At 38.0% G+C, this 12,521-nt stretch overlaps 1 protein-coding gene across 1 annotated transcript in view; it reads left to right on the forward strand.

Annotated features, from left to right (window-relative positions):
* The window catches only part of tonsl (tonsoku-like, DNA repair protein), a 31,128-nt gene that overhangs the window by 2,539 nt on the left and 16,068 nt on the right, over positions 1-12,521 (forward strand). Inside the window, exons 6-17 of the mRNA XM_084394089.1 lie at positions 798-969; positions 1,093-1,207; positions 1,392-1,537; positions 3,591-3,743; positions 3,876-4,001; positions 5,438-5,633; positions 7,321-7,376; positions 7,464-7,553; positions 7,694-7,766; positions 7,853-8,016; positions 8,609-8,732; positions 11,979-12,208. Of these exons, the coding sequence (XP_084250215.1) occupies positions 798-969; positions 1,093-1,207; positions 1,392-1,537; positions 3,591-3,743; positions 3,876-4,001; positions 5,438-5,633; positions 7,321-7,376; positions 7,464-7,553; positions 7,694-7,766; positions 7,853-8,016; positions 8,609-8,732; positions 11,979-12,208 (1,645 nt within the window). The remainder of the gene's footprint in view (positions 1-797; positions 970-1,092; positions 1,208-1,391; positions 1,538-3,590; positions 3,744-3,875; positions 4,002-5,437; positions 5,634-7,320; positions 7,377-7,463; positions 7,554-7,693; positions 7,767-7,852; positions 8,017-8,608; positions 8,733-11,978; positions 12,209-12,521) is intronic.

A 12,521-nucleotide genomic window follows, 5' to 3' on the forward strand; every position in this document is an offset into this window, starting at 1 on the left:
TATGTCTATGTGTTGTTTTTAATATGCTTTAAAGGGGTGGTTGATTATGATTTCACTTTTCTAACTTTAGTTAGTGTGTAAAGCTGCTGTTTGAGCATAAACAACATCTGCAAAGTTACAATGCTCAAAGTTCAAAGCAAAGGGAGATATTTGCTTTTAAAGAAATCACTTTTTAAGGGTTATTCCTCCAGGGTTAGTGACATCACCAACCCTAACATTTACATAAACCCCCCCCCCTGGGGAACACAATTTATAGATTATCAAGACAGAATATGCTGATCAATGACTAGAAGATAACTACACATAAGCTACATAAATTCATCAACTAACCATTCAGAAATGTTGTCTACATGTTGTCACTTCTTCTTGAGTCTCTCCATCATTGTCCGACTCCGGTTTGAACATAAAAGGCTAAACGTTTTTTACATTTTCAATGCGTGTGTGTGTGTGTGTGTGTGTGTGTGTGTGTGTGTTTGTGAGGTAAAAGGACACGAGCTGTTGTAGCTCCGCCCCCGTGCCATTTCTTTTTTCACAGTAAAAATCTTTTAAATATGTCATTTTGGTGATCAAAGATGAGTTTTAAGATATATTATTACTGACTACCGGGGGACTTTAAATATTTACATGCAACATTATAAGGGCAACCTTGTTTTTTAGGTTAAGAATGTTATAAAACTTTAAATGAATGCAATACTGAGTTTTGAACACTTAACTAAAATATTGTAGTTGAGAGAGAACTCATTACGTCTGTCTTGGTACAAAACCATTTTTTGGATATCTGACGCCTTTTCTTCCAGGAAAAACAACCTCCTAGAGGATCTGTATCGTGCCAACTTCAACCTGGGCAGCATTCACTTCCGAAACGGGCAGCACTCGCGCGCCATGCGCTGTTTTGAGCAGTCTAAAGAATGTGCCCGCAAAATGAAGGACAAGTTCAGTGAGAGCGAGTGCTTCCACAGTATCGGCAAGGTGATAATCCCACCGCATCTCCAAACAGCAATGTGATCAACATGTACCTGCATGGTTTGTTATTTCCGTCCCTTTTAATGATTTTTGACAGGTGTTTTTCTTTTTTCCTGTGCACCTGTTCAGATATTGCTTCATCTTGGGGACTTTGCGGCGGCGCGGCGTTCTCTGAAGAAAGCGTTCTGTCTGGGCTCCCAGCAGCCTTCTGAACGTGAGGCCGTCAAGAAAGATTTCAAGCACGGTGAGATTAAGAACAGCTGTGAGCGATTTTGCCAGATCAAGAGATCTAACAGAGGTTTGTCTCTTAAAGCTGCACAGCTTGTGGCTGAATGCTGATTTTTCAGTTAGAAGATGCTAAATTAAAGCTCTGTGGCTTCTCATGACAGTATTAGCATAGCGTTTGACTGACCATGTGTCTGATGCAGCGATCCGTGGCTGTCAGCTGGAGCAGACGGCAGCAGAAGTGACGGATAAGTTTTCCCATGAGGCCATGGATCTGTCAGAGCAGTTGGGAGATCTTTACTGTAAAGTGGGCTGCTATAACAAAGCTCTGGAAGCTTATCAAACACAAGTAAGTGTACAATACACCCAAAAACAATTAAAGTGCCCCCATTATGCTTTTTTATAGGTTCCAAATTTAGTTTTGGAGGTCTGGTTTGGATAGCCTGGAAATCCAGACCTAAATCTGAAAGATTAATGGTCTGCCGTCGACTAATGAAAATCGGCCAGCTCGAGGGGCGGCACCAACAATGCATTTGAAAATCTCACTGCACGCAATTGGATAACACTACGACCAATCACAACAATAAACCCCATACGCTTAGCTACCAGCGGAGCTAACTGGTAGATTAGACTCTTGCCGTATCCGGTCGGCAAAACAGCAAAAACGTCCTTCTTGCAAAGGAACGATTCGAGCGGCGTCTTCTGTTCCTGTTTTAGATAAAAAGCCAAGTCTAACTCGTTCATTGTAGCGACCAAAGCCGTTTCAAACAACTGGTGTTCATCCATAGCCATCTTCAATGTTTATTAATGACTTTGACGTCACAGCGCTGTTGTCATCTGTTTAGCTCGCCTCCGCCTATATCAGATAACCCGATGTGATTGGTGCAGCTCGAGGGGCATATTTAATGAGCATCATCACTCGACACCAGAGTAACTCGCTGAGCAAATTCAACTTGTGCTCTCGCGAGAACTCTGGATTACCAGGGTAATATTTACATGTATCCAAGGTCAAAAATATACATTGCAGCATCACCGCTTTTCTCACAGTGTCTGAGACTGTTCAATCAAAGGATCCGGTCTTTCTATACCCCTCCTCTCCGAGAGCCTACTCTGCTCTGATTGGTCAGAATTCCCAGTCTGTTGTGGATTGGTCTTGAAAAAGAAACGGCCATATATCCGAATTCCAGCTCCGGATCTTTCTCAGCACTTGTTGTTACGCAGTGAAATGAACCGTAATGATGGTGTCGGTTTTACTGTATGAATTCCAGCGTGAGTCTTCATTCTTTAGAAGTGCATGTAAAGTCGACAACACAAACCAAACTCATCCAGGCCTCAGCTACAACTATAGTGTTTGTGGGCGGGTCAGAGGAAATGTCGTTCGGGGGCAGCCAATGAAGACCATAGGCTGGCATTATGCAAATGTATTACAAATCCACGTAGGTTTTGTGCAGGAAGTGAGACTGGATTTACGCACGACTCGTTTCAGGCGGTTTAGAATCGCTTCTTTGATTTTTAAAACTTTGCCATCACTTTACATTCACAAACAGCTATATTACACACTGCATGAAAGGGAATATCCGAAAAGGCTTAAAGGGATAGTTCACTTTGAAATTAAATTTTGGTATGTTTTAGCTTACCTCAAGGGCATCCAAGATGTAGGTGTCTTTGTTTCCGCAGTAGTTTCAATTTTGATATTTTTAGGTCAAACCGTTCTTGTCTGTCAGTCATATAATGCAGGTCTATGGTCACCACCTCAAAGAGCATGCACAGAGAAGTCCAAATTAAACAATTCCCCATCGTAAGTACACATTGATGGCCTAAGACACGAAACGAGCAGTTTGTGTGAGAAAACGAACAGTATTTATATCGTTTTTACCTCTTGTAAGCCAGAACGCGCGCACACGTCACACACCAGGAAGCGCGCGCGCCCTCAGATCACTTGGACGTGGTTGTGTACATGAGCTAAAAACGATATAAATACTGTTCGTTTTCTCACACAAACTGCTCGTTTCGTGTCTTAGGCCATCAATGTGTACTTACGATGGGGAATTGTTTAATTTGGACTTCTCTGTGCATGCTCTTTGAGGTGGTGACCATAGACCTGCATTATATGACTGACAGACAAGAATTTTTAGGTTTGACCTAAAAATATCAAAATTGAAACTACTGCGGAAACAAAGACATCTACATCTTGGATGCCCTTGAGGTAAGCTAAAACATACCAAAATTTAATTTCAAAGTGAACTATCCCTTTAATAGGGGCACTCTAATATATTGCATTTTCTTCATAGTTGAAATTAAATGTTTTATTTGCTTTTACAGTAATTTAATGTATTTATTCATTTTCAGTGTATGACTATAACCTTTATTTAAAGTTCTTACTTCATGTGTTTGTGTATTAGCTGGTGTGTGCAGAGACTTTAGGGAAGCCCGCTCGTGAGTTAGCCGTCATTTACGTGTCGCTGGCGGCCACATACACAGATTTGCGACTGCACCACAGGGCCGTGGAACATTACAGACAAGAGTTAAAGCTGAGACAGGGCAACCCTAAAGAGGTAACATACCCACAGATGAGTGACTCCTCACAAACTGCTAAGTTGCCTACTAATTAACTACCAGAGACAAAAATCTGTTGTACACCATCCTGAGTGACGTCCTCACTTCTCAATGTTTATCTTGTTTTTCAGGAGTGTGAGACATGGTTAAATATAACTGGTTGTCAGGAGGAGATCGGACAGCCAATGGAGACCATTGATGAAAGTTTTAGTGCTGCTCTGAGCTGTGCTGAGAGATCAGGACTGAACAAACTACAGGTTTGTTCAAATAACTTGAGGCTTAAGTCTTGATGTTCACACACTGGTTTCATGATTATAAGAGGTGTACTTTCTGAAAATGTTTTAGTTTGTCAGTGGTCCTGGCTAATAGCTAATAAAAAATATTAACTGTTTCCAACATTGATAACTATCAAATCAGCATGTTCCACATTTCTGAAGGATCATGTGACACTGAAGACTGGAGTAATGATGCTGTAAATTCAGCTTTGCATCACGGAAACAAATTATATTTGAAAGTATATTAAAATAGAAAACCATTATTTTAAATTGTAATAATATTTTTCTAGATTTTTTTATCAAATAAATGCAGGCTTGATTAGAGACTTCTTTCAAAAACATAAAAAATAGTAATGTTTCCAAACTTTTGACCGGTGCTGTATGTATGTTTGTTTATTTTTTACATTTTATTATTTTTGCTACTACTTTACAATAGGGTCTTATTAGTTTATGATAGTTAATGCATTAACTAACACTTAGCAATACATTTGCTACAGTCTTCATTAATCTTTGTTAACAATAATAAAAATACAGCTGTTTCATTGTTAGTTAATGTTAGCTCAGGTCTATTAAATTGTAACAGATACAACTTTTGATTTTAATAAAGTATTAATAAATGTTCAAATTTAACTAAATAAATGCATTAGAAATAATTGTATTGTTAATAACTAATGGAACTTTATTGTAAGTGTTAAAAGTGTTTTTTATTTAAAAGTACATTTATTTAAATGCATACATTAATTTATTATCATTTATTTAAAAATACAATTAAAAAACATTTATACTTTAACTCTTTTATTCTGTTCTGTAAACATGTTAAAATATTTCTGTTCATGAATAAAGAAAAACAAAAAACTGAGAATAAAAAGAAAGTAACAAACACTGCTTTTGATTACTAGATTTGGTTATGTGTATGTAATTAATAAAATCTTATTGATAGTATTATTATTTTTTAATCTCCATGGCGTGGTGGACTGTTGGCGGTACCCGTGGCGGCAAAAAAACGCATTCTGGTTGAGTACCATCTCTAAGTCTATGTGCACTGGGAATCACATTCTCTCAAATAAAGACCAGATAAAGCAAATGTTACATATCATATACACAGTGAATCTGGCATTAATATGAAATATTGAGTTGGATATAGTGCACCAAAGTTTGAAATGTAGGATTAAAAGCTCTACGATGTAGGATATTCTTTTGTTCGTGTCCAGTGACTGCAGACCACTGCATTGATAAATCAGAGATGAACAGATTACTCTGGACTGCTGAGCCAAAGTTGGAGGTTCGAACCCCAAAAGGGTCGAATTCTAACCATAGTTCCCTTAAGGAAGAGTCTTAACTCTGTTACTGAACCTTTAATCAAATATGAAATGTCACTTTGGATAAGAGATGTAATCCCATCTGTGATGTGATTCCAGAGGCGTGTTTTGAGAGCGTGGGTTCAGGCCCAGCGGCGCAGCGGTTCCTCGCAGTGTGACGACACAGAGGCACGGCTGATGGAGCTGTGTGAGCGGGACGGTCTGAGACTGGAAGATAGTGAAGAGGATGATGAAGAAGAGGAGGTGGAGAATAGTGAACCACTGGAGGACAGTGACATTCAATACTCTGACTCCGGTAATACACACATAACACACACCGGTTTATAGAATGCTAATACCAACAATGATTTTTATGAGGTTTATTGCAATGCAGATAAGAGTACTGTAGAGGTATCAGTCTTAATTAAGTATTTTATATACTATTATAGTATTTATTCATATTTTCATACTAATTTTTCATTTTAATTGTACCGGTACTCATTTTGATGGGTGTTTTTGTCATTTTCATTAGCTTTAATATTTCTATTTAGCTTTAATTTATTTATTTCATTTATTTGAGTTTTAGTATAGGGCTGAAACGATTAGTCGACATTGTCGACAAAATATCTTTGTATATATATAGTCGTTTGATCTCACGTGACTTAAAGTCCAACTGAAATCAAAATGGACCCTATTTACTTTGTTAGCGCATATTACTAGTCTTGTGGTGAACAATTAATCCGTGCAAGTTAAAACACGGAAAAAAAATGTTTTGGCTTCGTAATCTTTAATCAAAATCTGAAAATGCCCCTCCTCTCTGCCTTGGAGGACCTTCCCTGATGACGTATGCTTGACGGCTTGGGTTGAGAAAGGCTTAACCACTCCCCTCAAACCGTTAGTCTGTAATGAGCGAGAGATGGAGAGGAGGAGCGCTAGAGTAAAACCCTGCCCTCTGTTCAATATTCCTTTTCACTGGGAAATATGTCACAGCACTGGAGAAAAGTCGTTTGCAACTTCCGGTTCACGCGGACTTTAATGTAAGGGCCTGCAATATCGCGATTTGACCGCTACGGCGCTGTCGCGCTAGAGTGTAATGCAGCCCTTACAAATACTATTGTGGTAGAAGAAAACACAGCGCAAAATATGAATGAGTGCAAACGAATCCGAACTAGCTAGGTGTGTGAAAGTTTCACAAAACTTCAAACCAAGAATGCTGTCGTGTGCAATACATGCAAGGCGGAACTTGCTTTTCACAGGAGCACAACATGCATGTTAAAGCACTTAAAGAGGCTCTAGTTGGCTCAAAGATCATTAAAACAACCATTTCAAAAGCTGAAGTGATTTTCTTTTTTATATTATAGTTAGAATATGTATAACTCAGTGTTTTAACTAATTGAAAAAGCTGAATAATTGTTCCAAACTTACTGATTAGTCGGCGAAATAATAGACGATTAGTCGATTAATCATTCTAATAATCGTTAGATTAATCGATTATCAAAATAATCGTTTGTTGCAGCCCTATTTTAGGATTTTTAGTACTTGACATTTTATGCCAAGGCAACAATTCTGATTTTCTGTGACGTTTTTTAAGTCTAATTTTTATATTTTATTTTATTTCAGCTTTTCTTTTAATTAGCAAAATACATTTTTAATAGTTTGTTTTGTTAACAATAACAACACTGAGTGCTACCATAGTACAGTGATGGCATCAGATGGTAATACCTTGATATTTTGATATGTTATTATGCATATACAGTCCCTTGATTTTACATATATCATAGGCAAGTACCTTGGCATAAATATTATGATATGTGCTATATTAAATATCAAAGTACCATGGTATCACATTATTGGACCCAATATTTACTGTAATTCTGTCATTCTTACTATGTTATATGTTCAATGAACAAAATGTGCAATGTGGTGTTTTTTTTGTTTTGTTTTTTTAAATGATGAAAGATATAAATCAGGATGCTGATTGAGTGAATAATCTGTTTGTGCAGATGATGATCTGGAGGGTTATGATAAGATGGTCACGGGCAGGAGGAAGACGCAGAGGGTGAGATCTGACAGACTGTGGTTTATGCTGTGCTTCATCCTCGTGTGTTTTATTGTTTGTTGATCTTGTTCTGTGTTGCTTGTGCAGTGGAACCGACGGAATGAGAAGGGCGAGACGGTTCTCCACAGGGCCTGTATAGAGGGAAACGTAAAGCAGGTTCAGTGTTTGATTGATCAGGTGGGTTTGGCTCTTTTCATTGTTGGTACTTCACTTTTTAGAGTGAAATCGATTTGACCTTCTTGAGGATGTATTTGATGGATGTTGATACAACATGTATAAAATGGACCTTTCTCTGTTATGTTTGTTTGTTGTGACAGGGTCACCCGGTTAACTTGAGGGATTACTGCGGGTGGACTCCTCTGCATGAGGCCTGTAACTACGGTCATCAAGGTGCTGTATTCTGCAGGTTTACATTCATAATAGTTATATAGCTCATCAGAGAGACTGAAATCTGATTTTTTTATTTTTTATTTCAGAGATTGTAGCTTTGCTGCTTGACCGTGGAGCAAATATAAATGACCCTGGGGGTCGAGACTGTGATGGTGTCACACCTCTGCATGACACGCTGAACTGCGGCCACTTCCATGTAGCTCGACTGCTGGTGCAGAAAGGGGCGTCAGTCACTGTTCGCAATGGCAAGGTCAGGAAAACACTAATGCTACACATGCCTATTAACAAATAGACACAAATGTGAAACATTTCAAATTGCATGCATTTATATAAATATGGTAAAAACAAAAAAAAATTATTAAGACATTTTTTATGTTACAAAAGATTTCTATTTCAAATAAGCGCTGTTCTTTTAAACTTTCTCTTTATAAAATAATCCTGAAAGAAAATGTATCATGATTTCCACAGAAATATTAAGCAGCACAACTGTTTTCATCATTGATAATAATAAATGTTTCTTGAGCAGAAAATCTGCATTTTAGAATGATTTCTGAAGGATCATGTGACACTGAAGACTGAATTAATGATGCTGAAAATTCAGCTTTTGTCATCACAGGAAGAACTTACATTTTAAATTATATTAATATAGAAAACAGTTATTTAAATGTGTCATAGAATTACTGTTTTTACTGTATATGATCAATTAAATGCTTTTTGAGCATATATAAGGCTACTTACACTAGTATTTCATCCTCCTTTCAGGAACAAAACCGATTGATTCATCATCTGTCTTTGTTCATCTTCTGTCCACATTTGTGTTATATGTACATATTTATTTATAGGGACTCACTCCTCTGGACACTCTCCGTCAGTGGTTTAAGACTTACAGTCGACAGCTGGACCAAGAGACAAAGCAGGATTGTTTGGAGACTGAGAAACTCATCAAGAGAGCACTGTCAGGAGACGGTGAGGAGATCAAAGATACTCATGTATTATGCAACCTAGGTTTTTTTTTAAATGGCTTACCGATGATTTATAGCTGATTCAATGCATAATGTGTTTTAAAGGGGTCATGACATGAGAAATCATATTTGCCTTGATCTTTGTACCATTCAAATATCTTGCTGGTTTCATAGCTCAAAACATCCTCATTATAAACAAAGTAATCGATTCATTGAAATAAAACCGCACGCGATTTGCCAAAGGCTGCGATTATTTTATGCGCAGCTTGTCAGTGCAGCACGGCTGATCGGTAGTAAATGCTGCTCCATCTGAACAACAGAGGGCGCTTTCACGCAGACACGCCAAATATGCCCCGCCGCAGAAGTAGACAACACACGTCATTCCAGGAAATCCCTATGTGCGTCATACTGTCGCTGTAGCTGAATGTTGTCTTTTGTTGGACAAGAGGTTCATAAATGCTTCCCATGTTTGGAAAGATGTTTGACGCATGCTTTTTCAAATGCACGTTATAAGTAACTCAAACTCGCAGTGCTTTCAAATGGAGCAGCATTTACTACGGATCACAGAGCCGTACATTACTGACAAGCTGCACATAAAAAAATAAACGGCGCGCTCATTTTTTCCAGGCGCAGCAACTCAACATGAAGGATGGGGGGCACCCAAACTACGGGTGTTTTTTTCTTCTCCGTAAATGAATCTAGTAGCAGAGCTACAGCAAGCATTTTTCGATGGTGGAAATCCATTAGCTATTAAAACTTCTTTATCGTTGTGGAGAGCGCAGTGCATGGTTGCATAGCAACGACAGACGCCACGGGAAAATCGGACCGAATTTTACTATTAATAATAAAAGATAAGCTAATGTGCATTGTAAATGTCAGTAATTTATCTTTTTTTAAAAACTTTTTGTCAAAACTTTATTTGAACTTGTACATGTTAGTAGATAACATGTTGCAAGACACTCCTTTCAAATTTGGCCATCATTTTTAATGGTATTATTTTAATGTTTATGTAAACAAAAAGTGCATATTGATGCTAAGTTTATTTGTTATTTGCTGGTTTTCGACATAAAACTTGGTGAATTGATTTTATTGTGTAGTATTAGTACTTTTTGAACAGGATTCTGTGATAACCGTGATCATTTTGGTCACTATAATCATGAAATTACATTTTCATACCATTTCATCTCTAGTTATGATGCACTATAAAATCAACAATAATTATGTGTTTTTACAGTATTATTATTATTATTATAATTTTTTTTATCTCTGACAATTAAGGGTGACATATATAGGCCTACAATAACTCTTTTAGGTCTAAAACAGTTAGCATAGTTGTTAATATGAGAGTTATGAGACATTATTTAAAAGATTTAAGTATTGCATTACATGAGTAGCTCTCGGCCACTTTCATTTTTAAAAAGTAGCTCTCAAATGAAAAAAGGTTGGAGACCCCTGCTCTACACACTTGAGTCTGCCGAGAACAGGACAAATGGATGAGTGAAAGAACGTTTGCTTTGACTCATCCAGTTTACACAGCTCATTTGCGTCTCTAGAGACAGCATCGGACACAAGTGGTTTATTTTCACAAATGGCGCCCCGGATCATGCCGGAGGATTAAATGTTTGTTCGGAGCATTTTGTTTAGTCAGAGTGTAATAAAGAGGGTTCCCAAAGAAACATTTATGACAACTGTATTGGATCTGAATGCAGCTGCATCACAAACTGTAAGTAAATGATTTCATAATGCTTTGTCTGTAAATTATGGTTTTATATGAATAATGTTTTCAAAACACTAACTCACGTGCAACAGCGAGTGGGCGTTGATTCAGTTTCCTATGCAACAACGTTAACCAATCATAACATTGGCCGTTTACTGACATGGCTTAAAGGAGCGCCCCGAAAAACTGCATCAATTCAGACAGAAGTCAGAATGAAGGATGAAAATATATTTTTTTCTCTTATATATATACAGACCCTTTCCAAAAAATTTGAATATCATGGTAAAGTTTATTTATTTCCATAATTCCATTCAAAACGTTAAAATTCCATAGATTATAGATTCAGGGCCCACAACTTAAACGATTTCAAGTATTTAGTTGTTTATTTGTACATAATTTGGGCTTCCAGCTCATAAAACCCACGAAAACAGGATTTCAAAAAATTTGAATATTACATGAAATCACACAGTAATTACACAGTGATACCATGGTCATTGAACCAGGTTTTGGTTCTTTTGGCAGTGTGGACAGGTGCAAATCCTGCTGGAAAATGAAGTCAGCATCTCCATAAAGCTTGTCTGCTGAAGGAAGCATGAAGTGCTCTGGAAATGTCCTGGTAGACGGCTGCGTTAGGTGGACAGCACAGTGGACCAACACCAGCCGATGACATGGCTCCCCAAACCAACACAGACTGTGGAAACTTCACACTGGACTTCAAGCATCTTGGATTGTGTGCCTCTCCATTCTTCCTCCAGACTCTGGGACCTTGGTTTCCAAATGAGATGCAAAATTTGCTCTCATCAGAAAAGAGGACTTTGGTCCACTGTGCTTTATTAAATCCAGAGTCAACGCAGCCGTCTACCAGGACATTTTCAGAGCACTTCATGCTTCCTTCAGCAGACAAGCTTTATGGAGATGCTTCCTTCATTTTCCAGCAGGATTTGCTCCTGCCCACACTGCCAAAAGAATCAAAACCTGGTTCAATGACCATGGTATCACTGTGTAATTACTGTGTGATTTCATGTAATATTCTAACTTTTTGAAATCCTGTTTTCGTGGGTTTTATGAGCTGGAAGCCCAAATTATGTACAAATAAACAACTAAATACTTGAAATCGTTTAAGTTGTGGGCCCTGAATCTATAATCTATGGAAGTTTAACGTTTTGAATGGAATTATGGAAATAAATAAACTTTTCCATGATATTCAAATTTTTTGGAAAGGGTCTGTATATATATTTAAATTTCTTATTTTTGTGTGCAAAATAACTGTTAACGTTTTAGGTCAACCTCAAGGAACATTAAAATAATAAAATCCATGTCATGACCCGTTTAATGATAACAAATGAGATATACATAAAATTACTGAAATTAAATAAACTTTTATTTAAAATTCACTATAGTACTTGATTTATTGACCTAAATTAGATTGACAGAAAGTTCAAGAACACTTGATTTATGGAAGATGAATTGGAAGTGTTGGTACTTGGTAAGGAAATCTCAGTACTTTAAAATCATTTTCTTATTCTGCTGTAGTCTCGGTTATATCGACGGCTCCACGGCAGCAGAAGGAGCTTCAGGACAGTCAGCTGTTTGATGCAGAGTGTTCAGAACCACTGTTGCAGGAGTCCCCGCCGTCACCCCAGCACATCATTCCACGTCCCGCTCCGACTGTCCCGACTCCAAAAGACTCTGCTCCCAGACGCAGGGGCACGTCCGGTTCAGCCCGCCGGCCACGAGGGATGGAAGTAGATGTTCTGTATGGGGTAAAGTTGCTTTTCTGAACAGTTTTTCCTAAGGCTGCACAATACATCTAAATAAAATCGATATCGTGATATGGCTTGGTGCAGTTGTCAAATCGCGCTGGCTGCCATTTAAATCAATATATGCACTACCGATTTTAATGAAGCAAGCCTTTAAAACTCCTAGTTCAATCATCTCAAAATGGCTCTGCTTATTTACTGTAACTTCTGCAAATCCAAAGGCCGTGACACAACAAGCCGACGTCAAAGAACTAGCGCTGATGAAAGCTGACTGTTGTCGCCTTGCGTCGGCTTCATCTGGGCCATAAAGCTGCAC

This window comes from Rutilus rutilus (assembly GCF_951802725.1).
Source record: "Rutilus rutilus genome assembly, chromosome: 21".
NCBI lineage: Eukaryota > Metazoa > Chordata > Actinopteri > Cypriniformes > Leuciscidae > Rutilus > Rutilus rutilus.